The sequence below is a fragment of the Heloderma suspectum genome, chromosome 6 (genome assembly GCF_057233095.1).
Source record: "Heloderma suspectum isolate Gila_16-S chromosome 6, 16-S_ref, whole genome shotgun sequence".
Classification (NCBI taxonomy): Eukaryota; Metazoa; Chordata; class Lepidosauria; order Squamata; family Helodermatidae; genus Heloderma; species Heloderma suspectum.
The window spans coordinates 126,237,614-126,252,058 of record NC_139463.1 but is presented as its reverse complement, the minus strand read 5'-3'; the positions used below and the strand labels follow the sequence as shown (position 1 = coordinate 126,252,058).

The window sequence follows — 14,445 nt, the reverse complement described above, 5'->3', positions numbered from 1 at the left end:
CTCTTGCAGCCCAAGGGCCAAATTCAGTTTCAAAGAAGCTCTCGGGGGCCGCATACCAGCTGTAGTGGGCTGAAAACAAAGGGGGCAGGCCAAAGGCAAAAGGGGTGGGGCCCCAAATGCCAAATACACCAGCATATTGTAGCTTAAAACTCTTAGTGCCTGCAGCTAAGCCTAGGCGAGGCATTTCACCCTCAGCAAAAGGGGTATGGTGTGAGCCAGTAAAATACGCTGTGAAAACATTTCAGAGCAAAATGCGCAACTAGCCAAAGCACATGCTATGGAGAAAGGCAATGAATACTACTGGTACTATCACTGCTGCTGCTACCGCCACTAAGTAATAAACACTATATATAGCAAATGAAAAGTGGGATATAAATCCTATAAATCAGCAGTCCCAGGTTTACTGGCCAGTGTTGGGCCGGGTGTGTGTGTGGATTCCTTCCCTGCCCTAAATAGGATCAACCAGACTCTGGAGTACAACCTCTCCACCCCAACCCCCATAAATCCAAGGGAAATTAATCTTCTGTGCAAGGTTAATGGCTTGTTTATAATATGGCATTGAGAGTCTCGGCTGTGGAGTTGTGACAGGCTCTTTACATCCATCTAACGTTCATTGGGATGATGAGTAGTACTGGTATCCGTATTTCTTTTCTAAAGCAAAATATACCATAGCTTAAGGATGCATGTTTAGACAGGCAAAAAGGCCTACAACTCCCAGCATTTCCCAGCTGGGAGTTATAGGCCTTTTTTCCTGTCTAAACATGCATAGGATTGCACTGTAAGCCTCCTTGGTAGCTCTCGTAGGGGCATCTAATTGCTCACCGTGGGGGGATAGAGTGGCAATTTGTGCATGTTCACTTCTTCCACAACTGAGTCATCAGGACTTGTTTGAATTAAGTTCTTCCTACTGAAGCAAAGACAATGGAGGAAGCACAGGGACACACCAAAACTGTAACTTGTGATGTATTTTTAAAACAAGAGCTGCCAGGGTTGAAGCCTTTCTATAAATTTCTTCCTCTGCTTGGAAAGGCCCACCCACAATCCCAAATATTTAAAGGCTCTTTTGTGGTCAGGGAAAAATGCTCTGTTCGTGGTCAAAGGCAATGTATTCTTTATTTTATTTATTTTATTATTTTATTTATCCACAAAGTATTTAAGGATCCCTATCTTAAGGAGCACCTCCAGCAACGCCAGACAGGCTGCTTAACAAGATCAGCCTCGGATGGCCTTCTCTCTGTCCCATCAGCCAGGACAGCTAGACTGGTGGGGACGAGAGAGAGGGCCTTTTCTGTGGTGGCCCCCACTCTGTGGAACTCCCTCCCTAGGGAACTCCATCATGCCCCCTCTTTAGTGAGCTTCCGCCATGCATTAAAAACATGGTTGTTCAGGCAGGCATTTGGGGTGGGCTGGGGTATTTTAGGAAATGTTTTTACTTTAGAATTTTATTGTTTTAAACTGTTTTATTATATACTTTGTACATCGCCCAGAGTGGCTGGGTGACCAGCCAGATGGGCGATTAATACATTTAATAAATTAATTAATAAATAAATTTACACATTATTTATGCATGAAACAGTACACTAATTCATTCCAAAAGCAATATGGATGTCCTCACTCAATAAGATTTAGTCAGTGAAATAGCAAACTTTTTTTCTTAAGCACTAATGCATTATCTTGATGTTGTGCTTTAGCGTGGTATCGATTGAAAGGAATTTTTTTTTAAGGTAGAGGCTCCGGAGCACAGCACACCTAATACTTGGGGTAGGTGGGGGGGGGGGATGGCCAGTGGTGGGCAAGTGAAGTAAATACCATGAGGTAGCTCAGAACTCCTTAAACACCAGCTGCAAAATGGCAGAAACATCAGGCAAACGGAGGGGAAGCGTGGGAACACCCCTTCACCAAGTTCAGTGAGGTCATGGGCAGGGCTATCTTGCCGAAGTACATGCAGAGGGTTGGTACAGAAGTGCAGACAACAGAAGTGCAGACAAGCCGAGTTAAGGAAAAGAATCGGACTAAAAGTAGTCTAAGAAAAAACGCTTTTTCTGTGAAAATCGCCAGGATGGCTGCGGGATGGTTATGACATCGTGCGCCCCAAACAACCTCCAGACACAGCCAACTTGCAGTAAATTCCCCATAGAGACACCTCCCAGGTAGTTTTGAATTGAGCTCGTAACGCTCCACCAAATTGTAAATGTCCTTTGTTTGGTGTGGAAAGGCAAACCAGTATACTTGTCTCACTCTGCTCATGGTGGGTTAATGAGCATGGCATAAACACATTCTGTGTGGCTGATTGTTGTTGTTGTTGTTGTTCAGTCGTTCAGTCGTGTCCGACTCTTCGTGACCCCATGGACCATAGCACGCCAGGCCTTCCTGTCCTGCGCTCTCTCCCGGAGCGTGCTCAAGTTCATATTCATTGCATCAGTGATGCTATCTAGCCATCTCATCCTCTGCCGTCCCCTTCTCCTTTTGCCTTCAGTCTTTCCCAGCATCAGGGTCTTTTCCAGGGAGTTTTCTCTTCGCATTAGGTGGCCAAAATATTGGAGCTTCAGCTTCATTATCTGTCCTTCCAATGAGCACTCAGGGTTGATTTCCTTTAGGATGGACTGATTTGACCTCCTTGCAGTCCAGGGGACTCGTAAGAGTCTTCTCCAGCACCACAGTTCGAAAGCATCAATTCTTCGGCGCTCAGCCTTCCTTATAGTCCAGCTCTCACAGCCATACATTACTACTGGGAAAACCATAGCTTTGATTAGACGGACCTTTTTAGCCTTGTGATACGTTCCATGGGGTTTTCTTGGCAAGAATACTGGAGTGGGTTGCCATTTCCTTCTCCAGTGGACCACATTTTGTCAGAACCCTCTGCCATGACCTGTCCGTCCCTTCGCCACAACAAGGCAGTGATCCATGAAGGGGTGTGGCTGATATACCACGCTAAAGATTTTGGAAACCTGAATTTCAAAAGACAAATTCTATTTCCATCTAAAAAACACTGTAAAAAACCACATTTTGATATCACATCACTGTAGACCTTTCAGCATGTCCTCCCCTCGCCCCCCTTTATTTTTCAGGATTTCAAAATGTGTTAGAATTGACATTGGTGGGACAATGCTGATGTCCTAACAGCCAGCTAGGAACAGGGTTTTTAAATAAATACATTTTAAATAAATCAATAAATAAATCTGAAGTAAAAATCTAGTACACATGGCAGAAAATAGGTATTTCGCCCCACAAAATGGGTACATTTGGAAGGTGCAGGAAAGGCAGAGCCTAGTGAACCAAAGTGTAAAAATCTAAGTTTTAAAGGGATGAAAACAGCCCCATTTTTACAATAAAATACCCAACACAAAATGATTGAATTTACTCAGTCTCCTAGACTGTCAGTAACAAATATTGTTACCTTGGCTGGTTTAAAAAAACACACATTGAAATAGGGCTTCCTTTTCATTATTGTGTAACTGCAAGGTATAATTAATGTTTGTAGTTCTCCGCTTTCCCTCAGTTTCCCATTTTTCAAACTCTGAACCCTGCATGTGAAATCAAGACAAACCCTGCTGAAATTTCAAATTTTCCCCTCTGGAACCTTGCCAAATTATTAACGGGTGAGGTTGTTGTGGGGCTGGGTCTCATAGTATCCCTGTAGTAAAGGTGAAATCCCATTCCCTGTCGGTAGAGGTGACCTGGTCACCACACATGGCAGCATGAGGGCTGTCATGGCGAGTCACACCTAATATGTTCAGGCAGCTGGGGCCAAAAGGTTAATCCTGTTTTAGTTCAGCTGCAAGATTAGGAGTTGAGGAATGGGGCAGGTTTATGGAGGTTCTGGAGAGTGAGCAGAGCGCTGGTTTGATTAATACCAGGCAAGGCTGATGGGATAGGATTGAGCCTGGCCGAAGCAGTTGTCCTCCCCTGCCATGACCTATGTGTGTGTTTGGAGTGGGTGGGATGTTTCTTCTTGTTACATGCCGTTGTAGGAAGTGTAGTGATTACTAAGCGTATGTTATGGGTTTGCTAAGAGAGGGATGAAGTACTCTGCTTGCCACCCCCAGAGAAAGCTGAAAGGATATATAGCTGTACAGATCCTAGAAAGTCTGACAACAAAATGGCTGTCCCTGAGGGCAAGAGGAGTTTGACCAAAATGAAGATGGCTACTTATGAAGCCAAGGTGGTTGCTATGGGCGACAACACTTTCTTCAGTAACAAGATGGTAGTCAAAGAAAGACAAATCTGTGGCCATATTCTGTCTAGCCAGCTTTCTATGGGCAGCATACTCTTTACCAAAGTAGTGAAACAGCCTAAACATCGAAAAAATGTGATGATAAACAAGACATAATTGGGAATATTTGTGGTGTTATGTGCACTGTTCTCAGCCAAGCTCAGACCCCAAGTATCCCATTCCCTAGCCTAGGCTGATGTTTCTCTTTCTTTCTTTTCCAGCTTTAGTCTTCCTTTCCTTATGACCGTGTGTGGTAAACCCTAACTGTGTTGATGGCGGCAAATGGACCCACACCAACAAAAGACTTTTGGGCCTGGCCCCTGAGGGACTAAGGCTCTGTGAGCTGTGCCTTCTCCCCCTTTCCCCCTCCCTGTCCCTTCCCCTACTGCACCATTCTGTGGCTGCACAGCAACATGATCCTAGTTGGCTTTGGCATCCACAGTTTCTTGCTCCTCCTTTCCAACCATCACAGGTGGGCCTGCTATCAGGGCCCACGCTGGCAGGTCCTCCTCTTCTGGCTCTTGTTCCTTTGTTTGCCCTGCTGTATCCAGCCAACTACCTTCAAGGTGGGTGTGATGGGACCCTGGAACTGTGACTCCATCTACGCCAGAGCCTACCCTGATGCGGCAGCCAAGTTGGCCGTTGCCCGCATCAACAAGGACCCAACTCTAAACCAGGGTTATTGGTTTGATTATGTCCTCCTCAGTGAAGAGTGCCAGACGTCAAAGGCCCTGGTGGGGTTTGTCAACTCGGAACGTTACGCCTCTGGCTTTGTAGGCCCGGTCAACCCAGCGACCTGTGAGGCGGCCGGGTTGCTGGGCAAAGCTTGGAACAAGCCCATCTTCTCCTGGGCTTGCTTGACTGATGCTGCCGAGGTGGAGCGTTTTGGCACCTTTGTCCGACCGTTGCCGCAGGCCTCCGCTGTGCTCTATACTGTGCTCAAGTACTTCCGGTGGGCTCATGTTGCCGTGGTAACCTCTGAGCAGGACTTCTGGGTGGAAGTTGGTCAAGGCCTGGCTGACTCATTGCGTAACTTTGGCCTCCCTGTCAGGGTAGTGACCACCATGGAGGATGAGCCCAACGGGGCACAGGATGCCCTCCGCAGGATACAGAAGACCCATGATGTACGAGGTACGGCTGGGGAGTGGGCAATATAGGCAGCTGCTCCTCTCAAAGGGAGAGGATCTAATATTTGGGGGACAATAGTTAGAAGACCTAGGTTCTTTTGGCAGGGGACGAGACGTGGAGTCCTTATTGTGAGTGGGTAAGATAGATAAAGGTCTCAGTTTACATATTCAGTTTAAGTGGAAGCCATCGCATGAAATGCAAGAGCCAACATACGACTGGCTTCTCACCTCCCAGCTTGACTCCTGTGGTTAGAAAGTAGCTCATGTGGCAAGAGGCATACTGCACGGCACACGTCCACACACAAAGTAAGGTTTGTGTCACCACATGATAGATTGCCAGGCAGTGGTTCAGTCCACTGTAAGAGTATAACAGAAGTTAAAATGGTATCTATCAGTCAACTAATTAAGCTGAAGTATTTGTGTGAATGTGGCTCTCTAGAAGGGGGTTGGGAGTCTAGTGGGCTAAAGCCAGAGTGGAGAGAAAAAGTGTACAAAACAGGAGGAAGAAGGTCCAGAATTCTCAGTTTTTAATAGAACATATTAAAGATACAGAACATTTTAGAAAGAGGAAACTATTGTGGGGTCTTCTCTGCCAAACAGAGGCCCCCATGACCAAGTTCTGCACATAATTTGCTCTGTCCCTCTGTTTTACTGACTGTGGGCTTTTCCACATGAGGCATTGATTGTGTGCTCGTCATGCCATATGCACAAATGACAAGGGTTTTTTTAGATGACATCGTGAACCATCCAGTTTTGCTTCTGTGTGTAACTAGGACTTTCGGCGAGTTTTTTTAGAGCAGAGAAAATGTGGCATTCAATTGTGAAAGCGAAAGAAAGTGTGATTTCCTTTTGTGTATTTGTTGTATTCTGCTATACCACAGTGCCTCCTAGAGGTTATGTAGTGGAAAAGCAGGAAAGGAAACACTCCTCATGTAGTACTCGGATCTCAGTTTTGAGATGAAATTGGAAGTAGATACAGCTGATTAACAGCCGTGTGCAGAAAAGCTCTGTGACTGCAGGTCCATCTGATCGACCTCTGTAGCGGTCCCCCGAAAGCTGTTGGATAAATGTCAAATCAAATTATATATCTGTTGAGCTTTGCTTGTAAACAGTTCCTCACCCTCGTGCCCTTCTTTGATATGATCTTGGTTTTTGTTCCTTCTTGTTTTGGAAGCTTTCTACTGGTGATTGCTTGGCATTAGTCATGTAGCACAGGGGATGCATGGTTTGAGGAGGTTCTCAAAAGGCTGAAGACATCTGGAGTTTAAGGATGCTGGGAGTTGTAGTCCAACACACCTGGATGCTAGGAGTTGTCGTCCAACACAACTGGACAGCACCAGGGTGGGGAGGCTGGTTTGCAGTGATTGGCAGCAACTCCTCAGGTTTCAGGCAGGAGCCCTGCTGGGGACCATCTGCATGCAAAGCACACACAAAGGCCCTCCAGCAAAGGAGCCGCCTCCTCGCTTAACTCATCATAACTTGGGGCTTCCGCCCTATTAAATCACAAGGGCACGTTTGGAAATGGGTCTGCGGCGGTGTTGAAATCAGATGGCCTGATCAGCTCAGCCTTAGTGAGGTGCAGGAAAGAAGACGACTGGATGCCCAGAGGGAGAGAACGACCTGGTCTGCATGATCACCACAGCCCATGGCTTCTCAGCTATGGTTGCTTGTGGTGCCTGTGAGCGCCAGATTGCCAATCCAAGCCCCACCGCTGCAGCTTCTTGTATCAGCCGAACCCAGCGAGGGTGGCTTGTTGGGGTGCTTAAAAAACCACCTCACAACCCTACAACAGGCCATGGATTCCGGGTGGTTTGTTAACCTCCCCAGCAAGCCACCCTTGCCGGGTTCGGACGATATGAGAAGCCGTGCCTGGCAAGGGTCATTACGCAAATTAGCCAGCATGCAACTGGCATGCGCAGGGTGGTTACTCCATCACCGTGGCTTGCTAACCACCCTGTGATCATGCAAACTGGATATGTGTCTGTCTGTCTGTCTGGATATATCTGTCTATATCCAGAGACAGATGTACAGTTCCCTAGTGGAAATACTGGATACTTGTGGAAGTTTTTGTAATACTTGTTTGCCAGTCTGCTGGTGGAGCAAAGGCCGGGGGAGGCAAAGCACAAGCCAGCACTTAAACATCTGAGGACTGGAAGAGGCTTGTAGGCACTATTGCTCCCCGCCCCCCGCCGCCACATCCCTGTGCTTCTTGCATCTGCCATCAGAAGCCAAAACTGTGAGAGACATCAGCAGGACCAACAACATAGGAACACAGAAAGCTGGCTTATACTGGGCCAGTTCACACATCACGCTAAGCCATGATGGGTTACTTAACTCCCGGGGCTTACTGGTGCATGCAGCAATTTTGCATATTCAAGCCATGACTACAGCTTGTCGTGTTGCATCATCCGAACCCAGTGAGAGTGGGTTACTGGCACGGTTAACCACGCCACCAACCCACTCATGCCAGTTTCGCATGACATGACAAACTGTGGCTGTGGCTTGAATATGCCAAAGTCTGTCAGCAAGAGCTGCAGCCCTTTGTTGTTGTTCAGTCGTTCAGTTGTGTCCGACTCTTCGTGACCCCATGGACCATAGCGCGCCAGGCCTTCCTGTCCTGCGCTCTCTCCCGAAGCGTGCTCAAGTCCATATTCATTGCATCAGTGATGCTATCTAGCCATCTCATCCTCTGCCGTCCCCTTCTCCTTTTGCCTTCAGTCTTTCCCAGCATCAGGGGCTTTTCCAGGGAGTTTTCTCTTTGCAATAGGTGGCCAAAATATTTGAGCTTCAGCTTCAGTATCTGTCCTTCCAATGAGCACTCAGGGTTGATTTCCTTTAGGACTGATTGATTTGTCCTCCTTGCAGTCCAGGGGACTCGTAAGAGTCTTCTCCAGCACCACACTTCGAAAGCATCAATTCTTCGGCGCTCAGCTTTCCTTATAGTCCTGCTCTCACAGCCATACGTTGCTACTTGGAAAACCATAGCTTTGATTAGACGGACCTTTGTCGGCAAGGTGATGTCTCTGCTTCTTACTGTACTGTCTAGGTTTGCCATAGCTTTCCTCCCAAGGAGCAAGCGTCTTTTAATGTCATGGCTACAGTCACCGTCTGCGGTGATCTTGGAGCCCAAGAAAATAAAATCTGTCACTGCTTCCATTTCTTCCCCTTCCATATGCCAGAAAGTGATGGGGCCAGATGGCATGATCTTAGTTTTTTTAATGTTGAGTTTCAAACCAGCTTTTGCACTCTCCACTTTCACCCTCAACAAGAGGCTCTTTAGATCCTCTTTGCTTTCTGCCATTAGGGTGGTATCATCTGCGTATCTGAGGTTGTCGATAATTCTCCCGGCAATCTTAATTCCGACCTGTGATTCATTCAACCCGGCATTTCTCATGATGTACTCTGCATATAAGTTAAATAAGCAGGGCGACAATATGCAGCCTTGTCGTACTCCTTTCCCAATTTTGAACCAATCGGTTGTTCCATGTCTGGTTCTTACTGTTGCTTCTTGACCCTCGTACAGGTTTCACACGAGAGAGGTAAGGTGGTCTGGTACCCCCATCTCTTTAAGAATTTGCCACAGTTTGTTGTAATCCACACAATTAAAGGCTTTAGCGTAGTCAATGAAGCAGAAATGGACGTTTTTCTGGAACTCTCTTTCTTTCTCCATGATCCAGCGAAAGTTGGCGATTTGATCTCTAGTTCCTCTGCCTCTTCGAAACCCAGCTTGTACTTTCAGTAGTTCTCGGTTCGCATACTGCTGAAGCCTAGCTTGTAGGATTTTGAGCATCACCTTGCTGGCATGTGAAATGAGTGCAATTGTATGGTAGTTTGAACACTCTTTGGCATTGCCCTTCTTTGGAATTGGAATGTAAACTGACCTTTTCCAGCCTTGTGGCCACTGTTGAGTGTTCCAAATTTGTTGCCATATTGAGTGCAACACCTTAGCAGCAGCATCTTTTAGGATTTTAAATAGCTCAGCTGGAAGACTGTCATCTCCGCTAGCTTTGTTGTTACTAATGCTTCCTAAGGCCCACTTGACTTCTCTCTCTAGGATGTCCAGCTCAAGTTCAGTGACCGCACTATCATGGCTATCAGGGACATTCAGATCTTTCCTGTATAGTTCTTCTGTGTATTCTTTCCACCTCTTCTTAATCTCATCTGCTTCTGTTAGGTCCCTGCCTTCTTGGTCCTTTATCATGCCCATCTTTGCACAAAACGTTCCCCTGACATCTCCGATTTTCTTGAAGAGATCTCTCGTCTTTCCCATTCTGTTGTTTTCCTCGATTTCTTTGCATTGTTCATTTAAGAAGGCCTTCTTGTCTCTCCTTGCTATTCTCTGGAACTCTGCGTTCAGTTGGGTATATCTTCCCCTTTCTCCCTTGCTTTTCGCTTCCCTTCTTTCGTGAGCTACTTGTAAAGCCTCCTCAGACAGCCACTTTGCCTTCTTGCATTTCTTTTTCTTTGGGACGGATTTCGTTGCTGCCTCCCGAACACTGTTACGGACCTCCGTCCCTAGTTCCTCAGGCACTCTGTCTGTCAGGTCTAATCCCTGAAATCTATTCCTCACCTCCACTGTATATTCATAAGTGATATGATTTTGGTCATACCGGAAGGGTTTAGTGGTTTTCCCGACGTTCTTCAATTTCAGCCGAAATTTTGCAACGAGCTGCGGCGATCGTGTGAACCAGGTCACTGAGTCAGACCCTTGGTCTCTGTAGCTCAGTACTGTAGTCACACTGGTTGCATTCATATATCACACTAATCCGTGGTGAGTGGCAAGCTACGTTGGCTAGGTGGTTATGCAAACAACCCCTTGTGCTTCTGTCAGACGATCAGGCAAAGAAGCTACACAGAGTAGTTTATTTCACCCCCTCCCCTCACCCCTTCTCTTCCTGTAGTTCTCCCACCCAGCCGGGCAGGTATCCCAGCTTCCTTTGTGGTGGGAATAGGGATTGCTTGAGAGGAGCAGAGCAGCTGCAGCATTTTTGGCCACTGTTGCTGAGCAGCTCTGTAGGCGATCTTTGTAAACCACACTGGCATGACAGACAACATGCTAACCCGCCATAGGTAAAATAACCCTTACTGCAGACCATGGGTTCTCAGGGTGGCTTATTTAGGGGAAATAACCCACTGGGGCGGGGTGGGGGGGCATCCCTCAGACAACACACTAGCTGATCATGGGTTGTTCTGGAAAATAAACCAACACTGGATAGTGTTATGTGTGACCCAGTCACTGATTAGCGGTGGCTCTCCAGGGTTTCAGGCAGGAAACTTTCCTAGCCGTATCTGGAGATGTTGCCGGGGATTGAACCTTCTGCTTCTGCATGCAAAGCAGGGACTCCACCGCTGAGCCATGGCCTGTCCCCTGAATATCTGGCCTGCTGCGGTGCTAGTTCCTCTGAGATCTGCCATGGCCCAGAGGTTCCAGGCGCAACTTTTGTTGTACTCAGCCTCATTCACAGAATTTTATAGGGAGTCCAGACAATGTTTGCCTCCATTTGTAAACCTCTGGTGTTTCCCTCCTGCTTCTCCCATCTTTTCTCTTACCACAACAAATCCGTTGAGGAGGGGAAGATGGGATAGCTGCTACATGTGGCTTTTCAACTGGTATCACTTAGGAGCCGTCTGTTTGGAACCCCCCTCAGAAGATGAATAGCAGCTGGAACATCTGATGTCTGGAGGAAAACCCGAATACACCTTTGCCCCCCTCACTAATAACTCTTGTACATTTTGTTCTATTTTAAATGCACTGTATGCTGCCTCAAGAACTTTGGCTAATATGCAGGGTATAAATAATCCAAGAAACAAATAATTATAAATAAACAAACAATTCTATTGTTAAAACAGCATCACACTTACAGCTCTCCAAAGCTGCTCCATAGCAGCCAGATCAAAATCCTGCAGTCCAGCCCTGTGCATGTTTAGTCAGAAGAAAAGACCATAAGAACATAAGAAGAGCTGTGCTGGATCAGAACAAGGGTCCATCTATTCCAGTATTTGGTTGACACAGGGGCCAACCAGCTGCCTGTGGGAAACCCACACGAGGGACATGAGTTGCAACAGCACCCTCCCATCCATGTTCTCCAGCAACTGGTGTACATAGGCACACTGATACTGGAGGTAGCATGTAGCCATCACGATTAGTAGCCATTGATAGCCTTCTCCTCCATGAATTTGTCCAATCCCCTTTTATAGCCATCCAAACTGGTGGCCATAGCTACATCTTGTGGTAGCAAATTCCATAGTTTAACTATGTGCTGTGTGAAGAAGTCCTTTTCTCTGTCCTGAATCTCCCACCACTCAGCTTCATGGGATGGGTTCTAGTATCATGGGAGAGGGAGGAAAACATCTCCCTGTCCACTTTCTCCACACCATGCATCCTTTTGTGCACCTCTATCATGTCTCCCCGCCCTCGCCTTTTCTCTAAGCTAAACAGTCCCAGATTTTGCAACCTTACCTCATAGGGGACTCTCTGTGCTCTTGCTCCCAACAGAGTTTGCATAGGATGGTAGCCTCAGCGCTAGGGTAGATGTGACACTAGGCACAGAAGTAGGAAGTGTACCCATTAATAGCAGGCGCGGGGTGTGGGCAGGTGGGTTGATTTTTATTGGTTAGGCAGTGTATGAGGAGAGGAGGCTTAGCTCTTCTCTCCCCAGCCATGTTCCTGAGGAAAATCATCCCCTTACTAAAGCTCTTACTAATCACAGAATCATAGAATAGTAGGGTTGGAAGGGGCCTATAAGACCATCGGGTCCAACCCCCTGCTCAGTGCAGGAATCCAAGTCAGAGCATCCCCGGCAGATGGCTGTCCAGCTTCATCTTGAATGCCTCCAGGGTGGCAGAGCCCAACACCTCCCTAGGTCATTGGTTCCATTGTCATATTGCTCTAACAGTCAGGACATTTTTCCTGATGTTCAGCCGGAATCTGGCTTCCTGTCTCTTGAGCCCATTATTCTGTGTCCTGCACTCTGGGATGATCCAGAAGATGTCCTGGCCTTCTTCTCTGTGACAACCTTTCAAGTACTTGAAGAACGCTATCATATCTCCCCCCAGTCTTCTCTTCTCAAGGCTAAACATGCCCAGTTCTTTCAGTCTCTCTTCATAGGGCTTTGTTTCCAGGCCCCTGATCATCTTCGTTGCCCTCCTCTGAACCCTCTCCAGCTTGTCTGCATCCTTCTTAAAGTGCGGTGCCCAGAACTGGACACAGTACTCCAGATGAGGCCTAACCAGTGCTGAGTAGAGGGGAACTAGTACTTCCCAGGATTTGGAAGCTATGCTTCTATTAATGCAGCCCAAAATGGCATTGTGCTACAATGCCAATGAGAGGTTTATTCCTAAGGCTAAAATAGCATGGGGGAGTGGGGAGAGTTGTCCAGTTTACGGCTGGGGAGGAAGGGTTAACTTTCCCTGCCCATGCACTGCAATCCCAGTCAAAATATCTCCCTGCCCCCCAAATGCCTGCTTTTTCTTCCTTTTTTTAAATTCCTGGCATGCCCCCTAATGATGTGTTTACATCTTGGACTCTTTTTCTCTCTCCTCCTCACATTCACACTGCAACCCTCCCACTCCTCCAAAAAACGTATTTCATTCACGTGACTAAAATCCAGATGGTGCCAGCCCACCCATGTGGTGACTAAATAACTGACCATTTGCCCGCCCTCTGGTACCCCCCCTCCCCAAATCTGCCGCTGGAGGTGGGATGCCTCACAATGATAGAGGAGGCCTGGCCCTGGCTTTTGAGTATGATTTTGTGGGGTGGTCTTGGTGGTTGGACATCACTGCCTCTACTTCCTGCTAGAAGATCTGCCTCTCTTATCCTGGCCAGAGTATTTTGAGCAGTGTTGGCAGCCGTAGAAATCCCTCCACAGGATGGGGGCTGTGGCTGACTCAGAGATGCTCCTTTCTCCAGGCAGTCACCAAGACCTACTTTTTAAAAATAAACATTGAAAGCACGAGAGAGAAAGAGAGAGAGATTAAACCAGCTCCTGATTTTATAGGCTTTCTCCCTCCACCAAGATGGTGAGAGCAGGATGTGGTGAGGGAGAGGCACTTGGTATATGAGCAGATGCACCCTCTTTGTCAGTCAGAACTTCACTTGTGCCCCAGTGATAAGCCCTGTTCAGTCCCAGAGCTTGAAACAGAGCTGCTGAGGCTTCTTGAGTCTACATGGAAGCAACATTCTCTGACATTTTGCATAAACGGAGATGTCAGGGGTATGTCTGCAGTTACAAAAGGCACCCTGCACATGCACAGAGGCCCTATTGTCCTTATTATAGCCCCACAGGTTGAGATGAAGCCTTGATGAGCTCTGGACTTGACATTCATTTTTCTCTTAACCCTCTTACCCTTCCCTCCTTCTCCTACCTGCTCCCCTTCCCAATTCCTGTTCCTTTTTATCCTCCCCTTTGGCCCTTTCTCATCCAGTGGTCGTCATGTGTATGCACTCTGTCTTGTTGGGTGGGGAGGAGCAGCGCCTCCTGCTGGAGAAGGCCGAGGACTTGGACATGACAGATGGGACCTATGTTTTCATCCCCTACGATGCCCTGACTTACAGCATGCCCTACCAGAAGGAGTCCTACGCTGTGCTAGACAACAACATCAAACTGAGCATGGCATATGACGCTGTGCTCACCGTCACCATCGACTCACCAGAACGCTCCTTCCGGCAGGCCTTCCGGGAGGCTCAGGAGAAGAGGGAGATCCCCAGGCACCTTGATGCAGACCAGGTGCATGAAGAGAAAGAGGCAATGGAGAGGATTGGGTGGGAATAAGGGGTAAGGTTGTTGGAGGCAGAGAGGCTGAATTTTATGAGGATCTCTGTGCTCATTGCTGTGCATGCTGTGTGTGCTCAAAACTACATTCTTAGTTGTGAACGTGGCACAGAATTCAGCACGCATAATACTGAAGATTTTGGGTAAAACCCAATCCTACTTAGAGTTCTACTTCGAGTAGATCCATTCAAATGAATGTGACTTGTTAGGGTTTTACTCTTCAAGTTTAAGACATACAACAACAACAGAGGCAAGTTTCTAGCCTTTAATATTGTGAAGATGATTTTGAAAACGTGTCAGTAGTTTTCAGAAGCAAATGTTCTCCATTTGC

At 47.2% G+C, this 14,445-nt stretch overlaps 2 protein-coding genes across 4 annotated transcripts in view; both read left to right on the top strand.

Moving 5' to 3' along the window:
* The window catches only part of CNTROB (centrobin, centriole duplication and spindle assembly protein), a 51,933-nt gene extending 47,286 nt beyond the window's left edge, over positions 1-4,647 (top strand). For all 3 annotated transcript variants that reach the window (XM_084806666.1, XM_084806664.1, XM_084806669.1), the window contains one exon: positions 4,435-4,647. In XM_084806666.1, coding sequence (XP_084662792.1) covers positions 4,435-4,457 — 23 coding nt within the window. In that variant the 3' untranslated portion in view covers positions 4,458-4,647. The remainder of the gene's footprint in view (positions 1-4,434) is intronic.
* GUCY2D (guanylate cyclase 2D, retinal) overlaps positions 4,568-14,445 on the top strand; it is a 51,246-nt gene continuing 41,368 nt past the window's right edge. The window contains exons 1-2 of the mRNA XM_084806663.1: positions 4,568-5,344; positions 13,768-14,069. Coding sequence (XP_084662789.1) covers positions 4,627-5,344; positions 13,768-14,069 — 1,020 coding nt within the window. The 5' untranslated portion in view covers positions 4,568-4,626. The remainder of the gene's footprint in view (positions 5,345-13,767; positions 14,070-14,445) is intronic.